At 38.7% G+C, this 12,805-nt stretch overlaps 1 protein-coding gene across 7 annotated transcripts in view; it reads right to left on the bottom strand.

The window, feature by feature from the left end:
• Positions 1–12,805, bottom strand: part of Jade3 (jade family PHD finger 3) — a 138,059-nt gene that overhangs the window by 18,217 nt on the left and 107,037 nt on the right. For all 7 annotated transcript variants that reach the window (XM_047535989.1, XM_047535983.1, XM_047535990.1 and 4 more), the window contains 3 exons: positions 12,514–12,725; positions 6,252–6,419; positions 3,453–3,569 (listed from right to left, as the gene is read on the bottom strand). In XM_047535989.1, the coding sequence (XP_047391945.1) occupies positions 3,453–3,569; positions 6,252–6,419; positions 12,514–12,725 (497 nt within the window). The remainder of the gene's footprint in view (positions 1–3,452; positions 3,570–6,251; positions 6,420–12,513; positions 12,726–12,805) is intronic.

Below are 12,805 nucleotides of genomic sequence, written 5' to 3'. Positions count from 1 at the left end.
GGTAAAGTGCCTCTGAGTTCAATTTCCAGTGCTGAAAAAAAATGATATCACTTGGCTACTTGAAACCTGGCAATGACTCCCTCTTAAACTCAGTGTAAAAACTAAAGGTTTCTAAGGCTTCTGGAAGCCTTAACCAGGAACTGGCAAACTACAATCCACAAACTAAATGCAGTTAGTCACTTGTTTTTTGTGGCCCATGAGCTAGGAATGGTTGGAAAAATTAAAAAAAAAAAAGAATTTTTTTTTGCTGGTATTAGGGATTGAACTGAGGGGTGCTTTACCACTGAGCTACATCCCTAGTCCTTTAATTTTTTTTTTTAATTTTGAGATAGGATCTTGCTAAGTTGCCCAGGCTGGCCTCAAACTTATGATTCTCCTGCTTCAGCCTTCCAAGTAGCTGGGATTACAGGAATGTACCACCATGTCCAGCAAAAGAACAATATTTTGTGATGTATGAAAATTATATGAAATTTCTTTTCAGAGTCTATATAAAGTTTCATTGGGATATGGCCATGTTCCTTTGTTTAAGTATTGTGCACTGCTGCCTTTGTGCCACAAAGGCAGTGTTTTAAGTAGTTGCAATCAAGATATATGGTTCATGAAGCCTAATGTATTTACTATCTGGCCATTTATTGCAAAAATTTGCCAACCCCTGCTGTAAACAATCAGGCCCGTGTAATCCCTTTAAGCTTCTCTTTCTATATATTCCATTCTTGTCTCACTGGCCTCTTTTCAGTTGTTCAAACAGGCCAGATATACTCCTATCTTAAGGCCTTTGTAATGACTGTTCCTTCTGTCTAGAACACTATTACCCTAAACATCTGTATAGCTCTTTCTTTTGCCTTCAAGACTTGGATCAAATTGCCACTTACAAAATGAATCTTACCCTGATCATTCTATTTATACTTGTAACTCATGCTCCCTTTCTTATATTCCCTATCTTTTTAACTGTACTCCACAGTACAGTATTATTGTCATAGCACTTATCACCTTCAAATGTGCTGTTAAATATCTACTGCTTATGCTGGGCATGGTGGCATATGACTGTAATAACAGAGACTCAGGAGGCTGAGACAGGAGGATGGCAAGTTCAAGCTCAGTCTTAGCAACTTAGCAAGACCCTGTCTCAAAACAAAAAAATAAAAAATAAAAAGGGTTGGGGATATACCTTAGTGGTAAAGTGCCCCTGGTTTCAATGCCTAGTACCTCAAAAAATGTATCTACTGTTTATTATCTACTTCTCTCAACTAAAAGTAAGTTCCATAGTATATGATTCTTTTGGGTTCACTGTCAGACTCAATGCCTGTTACACAATCAGGTATAAATATGTTGCTTTTTTTTTTTTTTTGCAGTACAGGGGATTGAACCCAGGGCCTTGTGCATGCTAGACAGGTACTCTACTACTACATGTTGAATAAATATAATTCCTTATAATCAAAAATTTGGGCTGGAGATGCAGTTCAGTAGTAGAACACTTGCCTAGCATGGGTAAAGCCCCAGGTTCAGTCCCAAGCACTACAAAAATAAAGTTTAAGAGTCTCAATGTGGTAAGATCTTTATAAAATGAAAACTCTGAATTCTAAGTCATGAAAATAAGAACCATTGCCTTGCAGATGAGAAATTTCTTCCAAAATGTTCCATCCATCTGTTTATCTATCATTTACCTACCAATCTAATGTTATTGTCTGTCTGTCACATCAGGGTGTGGGATCTAAGGATGATAAAGTCTGAGCTAACAGTCTAATGGGGAGGATAAAACTTGTAGATTAATAAGTATAACACAAGGCAGGATGTAAGAATGCAGGGCTGTAATGCAAACCCAGGTCTGCTAAGGTCAAGTCAATGTTTTCTCTTGACACAGTCATGTTGCCAGTTACTAACAATTGTAAAAATATTTTTTGTGGTGCCGTGGATTGAACCCAGGGCCTTATACATGCTAGGCAAGCACCCTACCACTGAACTATATCCCCACTCCTAAAGATAATTTGAAAATAGTAAAAATAGGGTGAAAATGCAGGTACCACAATAAGGAAAATTAGTAAATTATTGGATGGAAATTCAATGTCTTATAAAATGATTAAATAAAAATTATAAAAATAGAAAATATTTTACTTTTCAGTGGGGGAAAATGTGTATCACCAACTAATCTATGGTACAATAAAAGATGGATTATTTATTCAATAAACACTAATTTAGCACTAACAACAGCATTATACTTTGTGCCAGGGGAAATTCACAGAATAATGATGCACAATCTTGGTCCTCAAGGGGAACCACATATGGGGAGCAACCAGGACAGACTTAGATAAACATGAACAGGTAATATGTTAGGGCAGTAAATTCCAGACTGTTTTCCTTTATATTTGTTAAAGTGCTATACTTAAGATAAATAAAACCAGTCAAAAAATGATTAAAAAGCAAGGGAAAGCATTCAATTACAGAGCCTGGACCACATTGTCATGCCAGACAGCAAGGAGTCTCATGAAATACCTAGAGCCACTGTTCTAAACTATGACATTATATGGCCCTTTTTCTGTGAAGGTCAGCAAGCAAAGTGAACTCCAACCATCCTGTAGCTCATTTGCAGGTCTGAGGAGTCGAAGGTCAGTCTTTCATTCCCTCTTGCCTGCTGAGCTACCTTACTATGCCTGGAATAGAAAGTGAAATGCATTATGGAAAGTGAGATTTTAAAGAGTAAACTTTTGTGCCACTGCTGGATGTAACTGGCCTTTACCAGTTTTAGCTACATGCCCTGTCCAACTGCTACTACTGGGTACCATACCAGTTACTAGCAGCTAAATTCCTATGTGCCAAATATCCTAGAAAATCTTACTTGCATCACCATATACTATAAATGTGCCTATTGAAATGACTTAAAACTAACCACCAGAATTTATCCTTTCAAATACATCTCCCTCTACTAAAATGGCTACATAGCTCAGCAACAGGGTCATCCATCAAATCATCCTGGATCTCAAGCCCATTTACAGTTAGTGGGTGAGCCACACAAGAATACAAGTTGCTTGTTTTACAATTATAGCTTATTTCCACCCAGGATGTGGTCATTCAGCTTCAGAGCTCAGTTAACTCATCAGCTCTGACAGCAAAGGATGGAGAATATTTCTTTTTGAGACAAGGTCTCACCATGTTGCCCAGGTTGGCCTTGAACTCCTGGACTCAAGTGATTCTCTTGCTTCAGTCTCCTGAGTAGTTGGGAACACCAACATACACCACTGTGCCCAGCAACCACTATGAATATTGAAAATATGCTGAAGAGTCCAGAGGCAACATCCAAAAAGGGAATTTCCAGAAATGGTCTATAAAATGTCAGAACCCTAGAAGTGAATGGGTAGACTCTTGAATGATTTTTCAGTTAATAGAACTCCTCATTAGCAGGGTGTGTCTGATTAATTTGACTTTAGCTCACTCCACCATTTGTCATGGGCACTTACCTGAATACAAGCTCCTATCTTCACCTTGCACAGATTGCAAACTAAGGCCCACCGGCTGGGTGGGATGTGGGAGATCTTTGTGATTGGTTCCATCCTCTCGGGACAAGCAATGCTGACCTAGAAATAAATTATCATCATAAGGCAGAGGCAACAATGCATCTCAGAAATACCTCTCACAAACCATGAATGATTTTTTTCTTTTGGGGTACTGGGGATTGAATCCAGGGGCACTTAACCACTGAACCACATCCCCAATTCTTTTTTAAAAATTTTAATTTTTTTTTTGGTGGGGGTTACTGGGGATTGAACTCAGCATCACTCAACTACTGAGCCAAATCCCCTGCCCTATTTTGTATTTTATTTAGAGACAAGGTCTTATTGAGTAGCTTAGCACCTTGCTTTTGCTGAGGCTGGCTTTGCACTCGTGATCCTTCTACCTCAGCCTCCCAAGTTGCTGGGATTAAGGTATGCGCCACCACTCCTGGCTAAATGATGTTACATGAAGTTCATAATGTCAAAACAATGAGGTAAGTCACATCTTTCAAGGTTAATACAAAACAAAGAATAAACAAAATCTGTCTCTACCCACTGCTTGGTCCTTCAGTCTTTTCTAGTAATGTAAATGATTCAATACAAGATGAGAGGGCAGGAGTGTAAATGAGGCATGGTTACCTTAATGAATCAAAGATATCTACCTTTACTTAGGAACCAAAGAAAGCTACTAAGGAAAGAAATTAAAATCCACAAGGTCTAGCACCTGTTGTATGCCAGAAATGGTGACATATGCCTCTTTTTTCATTTAATCAAATAAGGGTAAAAATAGGCAGTGACAAGTCTTTACATTTGGTTTGCAAAGTACAATATTAGAAAACAGTAGCAGAATATTTGTGTAATGAAGATAATGCAGCATGTAAGGAGAAAAGATGAGGATGATGCCATTTCCAAACCAAATTTTTAAAATTACATAACTACCATCAGCTTACCCTACTTCCTCAGTCTAAGTACCTTGAAGTGAATTTAGTCTTTAGGAAAGTGCTGAAAGGAAAAGGATAAAAACATTCTTTTCTAAATGAAATTAATAGGTCAAGCAACTTCTGGTAAAAAGTATTTCCAATTTGTTTTACAAACATATATGCAACTTTCTAAGAGAGAAAACAACTTTAAAAAGTGAAGAACTATCAAATAAAGATGGTCAAACTAGTACAAGTTTTATCCATATCAGGAAACAGGGATCTTGAATACTGCAAAAGGCAAAGGAAATCAGGAATGTTTGAAATCATAAGAGAATGTTCATAGCTGACAAAGTGTATTACACTTTTAAAGAACTCTTCCTGAGTCATTTGCAGACTTGTATGAGCTAACAGAGATGGGGGATTTGCTGTTGGAAACCATTCACTCTCAGGTCAGAAACCTGGGTTCAATGTTATATGTCTATTAGCTGGATGTGATGATGAGGATGATGATTTGGTATGAGGGACTGAACTCAGTGATGCTTACCCACCAAGCCACATCCCCGGTTCTTTTTATTTTGAGGCAGGGTCTCACTAAATTGTTTAGGGCCTTGCTAAAATGCTGAGGCTGACCTCAAACTTGTGATCACCCTGCCTTAGCCACCTGAGTTGCTGGGATTATCACCATGTCAGGCTAGCTGGATATTCTTAGTGAGAAAAAGAAACTGCTCCTAAACATTTCTTAAAATATTGATATGTATAATCATAAGGATACAAAATTTAGGCATGTGTCACCATGTCCACCCAGCTAGCTGGATGTTTTTAGTGAGAAAATGAAATTGCTTCTCAAATATTTTTTTAAAATATGTGTATAGTCATAAGAATACAAAATAATGTATCTAGGACATTCAGTTTAATTCTGTGAGCTTGATTATTAGACAGTAACTTTCCTGGAATCAATAGTAACAAAATTAAATCCAGAGAAATTTTAAAGGAGAATCAATTACTAATAATATTATCAGTTTCCCGTTAACTGAATTCCATAGTCTCTCTTGTAATGGAGTTAATCTCCTTAACACATTTTCTGGTTTAGATAGGGATTGGGGAGAGGGTGTGAGTGAGATGTCCAAACAGCTTTTAAAAAAGGTAGTTAGACCAGCACTATGGCACATGCCTACAATCCCAGTGACCTGGGAGGTTGAGGCAAGAGGATCACAAGTTCAAGGCCAACTTTGGCAACTTAACAAGACCTTACCTCAAAATAAAATTAAAGCCAGGCATAGTGGCATACACCTGTAATCCCAGCAGCTCAGAGCCTGACACAGGAGGATTGCCAGCCTTAGCAATTTAGCAAGGCCCTAAGCAACTTAGCAGACCCTGTCTCCAAATAAAAAATAAAAATGGGCTGGGGCTGGGGCTGGGGCTATAGCTGTAGCTCAGTGGTAGAATGCTTACTTCACATGTGTGAGGCACTGGGTTTGATCCTCAGCACTACATGAAAAATAAATAATAGATATTGTGTCCATCTACAGCTAAAAAAATATTTAAAAAAAATGGGCTGGGGATGTGGCTCAGTGGTTAAGTGCCCCTGGGTTCAATCCCTGGCACCAAAATAAATAAAATAAAATAAAATAAAATAAAATAAAATGGGTTGAGGATGTAGCTCAGAGGTAGAACACACCTGCATCTAAGAAGGATCAGACATAGCTCCAGTGGAAGCATTATTACTTCAGAAACACTGGCAAATATGAAACTCTCCATTGTAAAACTGTCAGTTTAAATGTTGTGGGGGCAGGTTGGAGGTGAGGTACCCTGGAGAAAATGGCCTCAGTCTTGGATGATTTCTCACCTCTGGAATCCACAGGGCACAGCTGACATGAGCCCATTTAGTCCCTGTTCTGGTAGTCTTCATGGCTCCGCCTTTCTTTGGACATAGCAGACATTGTGGATGAATGCCCAGGACACAGGAGCGACACAGCCAGCTGCCTTCTGGGACCTTGAGGATGCCATAGCAGGCCTGGAAGCATGAGGATGAGAAGGAAGAATGGTTAGCATCTTTGTACTAGGGTCCATGTCTATTCTAATACACAGTCAAGTGTACCCTCTGCTTTTGGGAGAAAGTCAAATAAAGCCAAATAAGTTTAAATCCAGGATTGAGATATTTAAAAACACTCAAAGGCAAATTCCAGTATCTGAACTAAGATCAGTATGTCTGACCAAGAGAACTGAATTTAAGGATGACAATAAGACTAGGAAGATATACTCCCAAAGGCTAGCCCAATCTGTTATATGAGAGTTGTTATTACAGATTTTTTTTGCCTCTGTTTTCTAAAGCTTCTTCAGAGTTTATTAGTCAGCCAAACACTTATTGAATATCTTCTACATATCATGCACTGTAATGATCAAGAAAAAACTGTTAGGAAATAAACAATGAAACTTCTGAAAAGTAAATAAACTAATGTTTATCAGGAATCTAATAGTGCCTGGTATATAAAAAGCACTCAGCAAATTGTAGTAATTATTTATGTGGGTTGAAAAAATGGGACTTGTATTCTTTTTTTTTTTTTTTTTTTTGGGTGCTGGGGATCGAACCCAGGGCCTTGTGCTTACAAGGCAAGCACTCTACCGACTGAGCTATCTCCCCAGCCCCCGGGACTTGCATTCTTGAAGAATTAAGAATCCATTTTGGGTAAGTGTATGTGGAAAGGGACTACAGGTGGCCTTTAGGACCTACTAGAAACCTCAAGGATCTGAGAGTGGCCTCCTCTTAACAGCTAGTGAAAAGCTGGGGTCTTCAATCATACAAAGAAATTAATTCTGCCAACAGCTTGCCCAAACTTGGAAACAAAAAATTGCCTCTAGTTGAGCCTCTAGATAACAGCTCATCCTAGCTGAGACCTTGACTGCACCCTTGTACCTCTGGGCAGAGGGCCTGCCTAGGCTGTGCATAGATTCCTGACCCATGGGCACTGTGATAAATAAACGTATATTGTTTTAGCTGCTAAATATGTACTGATTTGTTATTCAGCAAAGGAAAAAATGGTACTTGTGTATGAATCTTTCATTTGTTTGTTATTTCTACAATCCCACAGAGCTGGGGACTCGAACCTGAGCCTCCAGCATGAGAGGCAGGCACTCTACCAGGTGGGCTATATGGCCTGCTTGTGTATGAATCTTGAATAGAATATTACAGTAACCACAATAATCTCCCATAAATTTTGGAAGCTGCTTCAAATCCTTTATGGAATAAATTCAGAAAAATAAATGAACAACTGGTGTGGTGGAAGATTAGTTTGGAAAATATTCTAGATTTCTTTTTCTCTATTTTCAATATCATTCATCTTTTCCTTCTTACTACTCTACTCTCACTATTTGAGAGTAAATCTTGGGGACACCTGGTTCCCCATGTGACTTGGTACACCTTTCATTGCTATCTTTTTCAATATGGCAGCTTCAAAGTCTCTTTAGGCCCCATGAGATGCATCTTCAGGTCAGATTCAAGTTATAAATTTACCATCATATCTGCACTTACCCCCAAACTTGCTCCTTTCCAAAACCCTTTCTTTCTATATCCTGCTGTGCTTCCCAAAATTCCTGGAGAGATAGTACCCACTTGCCTTCATGGAATGGCTTTGGTGCTTCTTATTCCTCCCTACAGAGTAGCCTAGAGATTCTGCCTTTCCTTTCTATCCCCACCTCCACCACTACTACTCTATCCAAGTTCTCATCACACCATGCCTGGATTGATTTATTTCTAAATTTTTTTCCTCCCGCTTCATACTTAAAACCCTTGTGCTATTTGGCTTCCAAATTCTTTCCATTAAAACAAGTACTTCATATTATTGCACAGAGGCAAACCTTCCAGGATTTCTTTTGCTCTTACCTGCTCCTTACTCATATGAAGTGTGGCTACTATCTGAGGTGTGTTTTGTTGTGCTAACAAGCTAAGAATGTTTTTCACATTTTAATGGGGTTATGAGAAGAAGAAAAAGAACAATATGGAGTACAGACTGTAAGTGGTTGGCAAAGTCTGAAATATTTACTATTTGGTCCTTTAAAGAAAAAGTTTGCTGGCCCTTGATCTAAAGCTTGTGGCTGCTCACACATCACTTTTGTTCCCACGTCCCACCACATTCAAACATAGTATCCCTGACTTGGGCAGGCAGGCCTCTTAAGTTTTTCAGCCATTCTAATTCTCATGTCCATGTGTCTGTCTAGGCAATTCCCTGCTTTACACCGTCAGCCCCTCTTTACACAGTCAGATCTTTCACATCTTTTCACAAACTCTAGGCTCCTCCAAGAACCCTGCTCAAGTCATGGTAGCCCATTTTGTCTGCTCCACTGCCTTATTCCCATTCTCTACTACATGCATACAGTAAGTATCATGTATCCTTTTTCTTCATTTTTGCTGTCATGTTTCATCTCCTCAGTGAGACTACACTGGGGGTGGGATTTTCATCATCATTTATCTTTCATTTACCCAAGATGAGCTCAAGTAGGTGGTTTGGTAGAATGAATTAACTTAGCTCAAGAACTCAAGTTGGACTCCAAGTAGGCTGCTCTCATGACACTGGGGCATCATTTTTATAGGGTTCCTAACCTTTGAAACCCTCCTTTAAACGGAGCCTAGAATGTTTGCCAGAAAATGAAAGCAAGCTTATTCTCTTAAATAGAGCCTCTTTCAGAATGGCAGAAGAGAAGCTACTGGATGCTTCTAAGAATGCCCTTTATCTTCTATTGGGCAGAATGAGCCCTCTGTAGACTTATTCATGGCCATAAGATTATAAAAGCTTGCATTTCATAGCAGTGGTTCTTAACCTGTTATAGACCATAAAATGAATAATCTTGTGAAGTTTGAGAAAAAACATACATTACATTTTACACATAATTTCAGGAGTCAATAAACTCAGTGTCAAATTATTATATTCATGACAGATATAAAAACTTTAAGAGCATGTACCCTAGGCAAATTTACTGATCTTAAACTAAGTGTTCAATATTTTGGTTAGGAAGCAGAAAACACAGGGATTTGGAATGGTCAATTTTCACATTTTTCTGTAGATATAAATTAAATGTTAAACTCTAAAGTCTGGGGCTGGGGTTGTAGCTCAGTGGTAGAGCACTTATCTAGCATGTATGAGGCACTGGGTTTGATTTTCAGCACCGCATATGAATAAATAAAATAAAGGTCCATTGACAACTAAAAAAAGATTTTAAAAAAACCTCTAAAGTCTACAGATATACACTTCTCTCCTAAAGTACTGACCATGAGTATATTTTTGTCACTGAGGAAAAATACTGGGCACAATGTGGTGGAGTAAAGTAGAAAAATTATGTTTAACAAATTCAGTTGTCAAGGTCTCCATTCTGTGAGGAAGTAAACCAAATCTTCCAAATCATAGTCATTTTTCGGCCAACAGAGGGAGCTCTAACCTAAGCAGCTCTTTTGTATCCAAGTGAAGATACTCTGGAAGAATCACTTTTATATGAAGTTTTAAATATATTCCAAATTCCCAGTTTTTTTTTTTTTTTTGGCGGGAGGGGGACCAGAGATTGAACCCAGGGGTGCTTAACCACTGAGTCACATCTCCAGACCTTTTTAAATTTTGAGACAGGGTCTCACTAAATTGCTTAGAGCCTCACTATATTGCCAAGGCTAGACCTGAACTTGCGATCCTCCTGCATCAGCCTCTGGAGCCACTGGGATTACAGGCTTGCACTAGCATGCCTGGAAAATTCCCAGCTTTAATACATATCAGTTTATATTATCAGTTTATATTCTGCAAGGCCTGGTCAGTTGCTATTGTCATATCTTTCTATGTGACAAAGGGATATCATTTATAGTCATCACTGGATGTGTTTTCAAAATAAAAGACTTGCTTTTGGGGAGAATTATTATGCTACCTTTGATTTTGTTAGTTAACCTGAAAATAATTCCTTAATATTTTGTCACAATTGCAAAGGATATAGAAAACATACACAGAAGACCTTCATCCTGTTCCCTTTAAGTCTCCTAAAAATCACTGATTGTTTATCTGAAATCTGTATGGTGAGAAACATTAGGAAATTCAGAATTGTTCTGATCTCAAGAAGTAATACAGTATATACGTGGCATACTACCTAGCTGTATTGGGACCAAGGGCACTACTGTATAATTGAATACGTTAATACATCTCTAACAAAATATATGACTATTTGCACAAAATAGACTATAAATGGCCTCATATTGGGTGAGTTCTGGTATTGTCCCCAAATCTGATTAGTGAACAAATTCAGCAAAAAGTGCACTTTTCAGAGCTTTGTAATTTTGGAATTGTAGAGAAGGGACCATGAATCAGTATCATTTTAGAGGATACAGATAAATAAAAAAAGACTAAATTGGTCAATGACAATTCAGAGTATATTTTACATATAGAGGGTTAGGTTAGGGGGCCCACAGAATTAAAACAAAGTCTTTTTCTTTGGAATTGGCGGTTGAACCTAGGGGTGCTTTACCAGTGAGCTACATCTCCAGCCCTTTTTATTTTGAGACAGGGTTTTGCTAAGTTGCTGAGGCTGGCCTTGAAGTTGTGATCCTCCTGCCTCAGTCTCCAGAATTACTGAGATCACAGGCAAGCATTACCACACCTGGCTAAAACAAAATCTTAAGCCTTGTTTGCTCTCTATCTCCTACGTTACTTGGTCTAATTATTTTACTAATTTTAGCCAGAATGATCTTTCGAAAATACAAATCATTTGCTTCAGAGTTGATGGGACAAAACGATAATTCCTTAATTTGTCAGAAGATACTTCATATGTGTCTCCTGTGTCCTTCTCTTCCCTCAGTTTTCAGGCTTTCTCTACTCCAGTCCTCCACTTTGTAGTTCTGAAGTACTCAGAAGTGTCTCCCAAACACTTTGCTTACTCTCACTACCTGCTGTATGTTCTCCTCTCTGCCTTGTTGGTTTACCTGACATCTCCTTTTGGTCATTAAAATTCAGCATGGATGACACTTCCTCAAGTTGTCCTTGACTCCCTTGCATTTTCATAGCAGCATGAATTTATATCTATAAAAAAGCTTGGCATACTATGCTAAATTGGCAGTTTCCTTGTAGTTCTTACACCAGACTATGTTATTCCTGGGAGCAGAGAGCATATCTGCCTTTTATCACTGACTGTGTCCTATATACACAGCACAGTCCTAGCACGTGGGTGGTGCCGAGCACTTAAGTGTCTACGAGATAAATTAATGACATAAATGGTTTAAACACACAACAGGTTCAGAAGAGAGAAAATCACTTAGGATAAGGGTAGAAAAGGTCGAGAAAGGGTATGAATTAGATCTTGGAAGATATGTAAATTTTTGATAGCTGGAGGAGGGAGAAGACATTTTCAAATTGGCACATGGCTGAAACAAGGAGACAGGACAATGTCAGCAATATTCATCATTGTATTATAAGTAACCTTATTTTGCTAGAGCAAAGAACTTGTGAAGGCAGGAGAAAGGACAGCTGAAAGGAATGTTGATAATCATTAATTAAAAGGTCAGTGTGGTAGAAAGAATGACAAAAACCTAGCTTAGGTAAAGTCACTTAACCTCTTCTGATATTGTGTGTAAAGCTAAGAAGTTAAATAGCCCTTTAGAGTCCTAAAGTTCTGTGATTTCTAAAAGTGAGATAGACCTAGCTACCTGGGAGTAGTACATTTGGGGATAGTGAGGGCCTTGGGTACCAAGATGAGGAGTCCAACATTCCATCTATAGGAAGTGAAAACTCACTCATGTTACTGACCTTGGGTGTAACCTGATGATGTTGTAGTAATTCCAGAGAGAGACTCCCAGACAGCCAGCATGGGAACCCTCTGTGGGAAATCAACAGGGCAATTCCAATGGTTTGAGCATGAAGTGACATAATAAAAGACCTGAATTTAGCTTCCTGGGGTAAACTTGATAGTTGAGACATCTCAGGGATCATAAGAAGTATTTTTTCTAGAGGAAATACTGAAGAATAGTTAGGCCAAAGTCTTATTTTCACTCTTAAATGCAAGCTGCTACCCAGATATGAGTACTGGAGATCAAACTGAGCTTTTGAAAGGCTGACCGTGGGAAGGTGGCGGTCTCCACTCTCACTAACCTGATGCACACAGATGTTACACTTATCACAGAATACCATATCATTCCCTTCTTCACTGTCTGGAGACCGGCACACATCACAGATCACATCTTCATCATACTCTATGCCTAGCCCTTCCTCTGTCTCAATAGCATGGTTCATATTTTCATGGCAATGGCGTTCCAGGACTTCTACTGTCTTTTCCATAAGAGTCTCATCAACTGGCCCATAACCTGCACAGAAATACAAACAATCAATCAACCTGTCAGTCAGCTGTCATTCCCAAATCAGCTACTGTGAGCCCAGTGCAAGG

The sequence above is a fragment of the Sciurus carolinensis genome, chromosome X (genome assembly GCF_902686445.1).
Source record: "Sciurus carolinensis chromosome X, mSciCar1.2, whole genome shotgun sequence".
NCBI lineage: Eukaryota > Metazoa > Chordata > Mammalia > Rodentia > Sciuridae > Sciurus > Sciurus carolinensis.
This window is presented reverse-complemented; position numbering and strand designations above follow the sequence as displayed.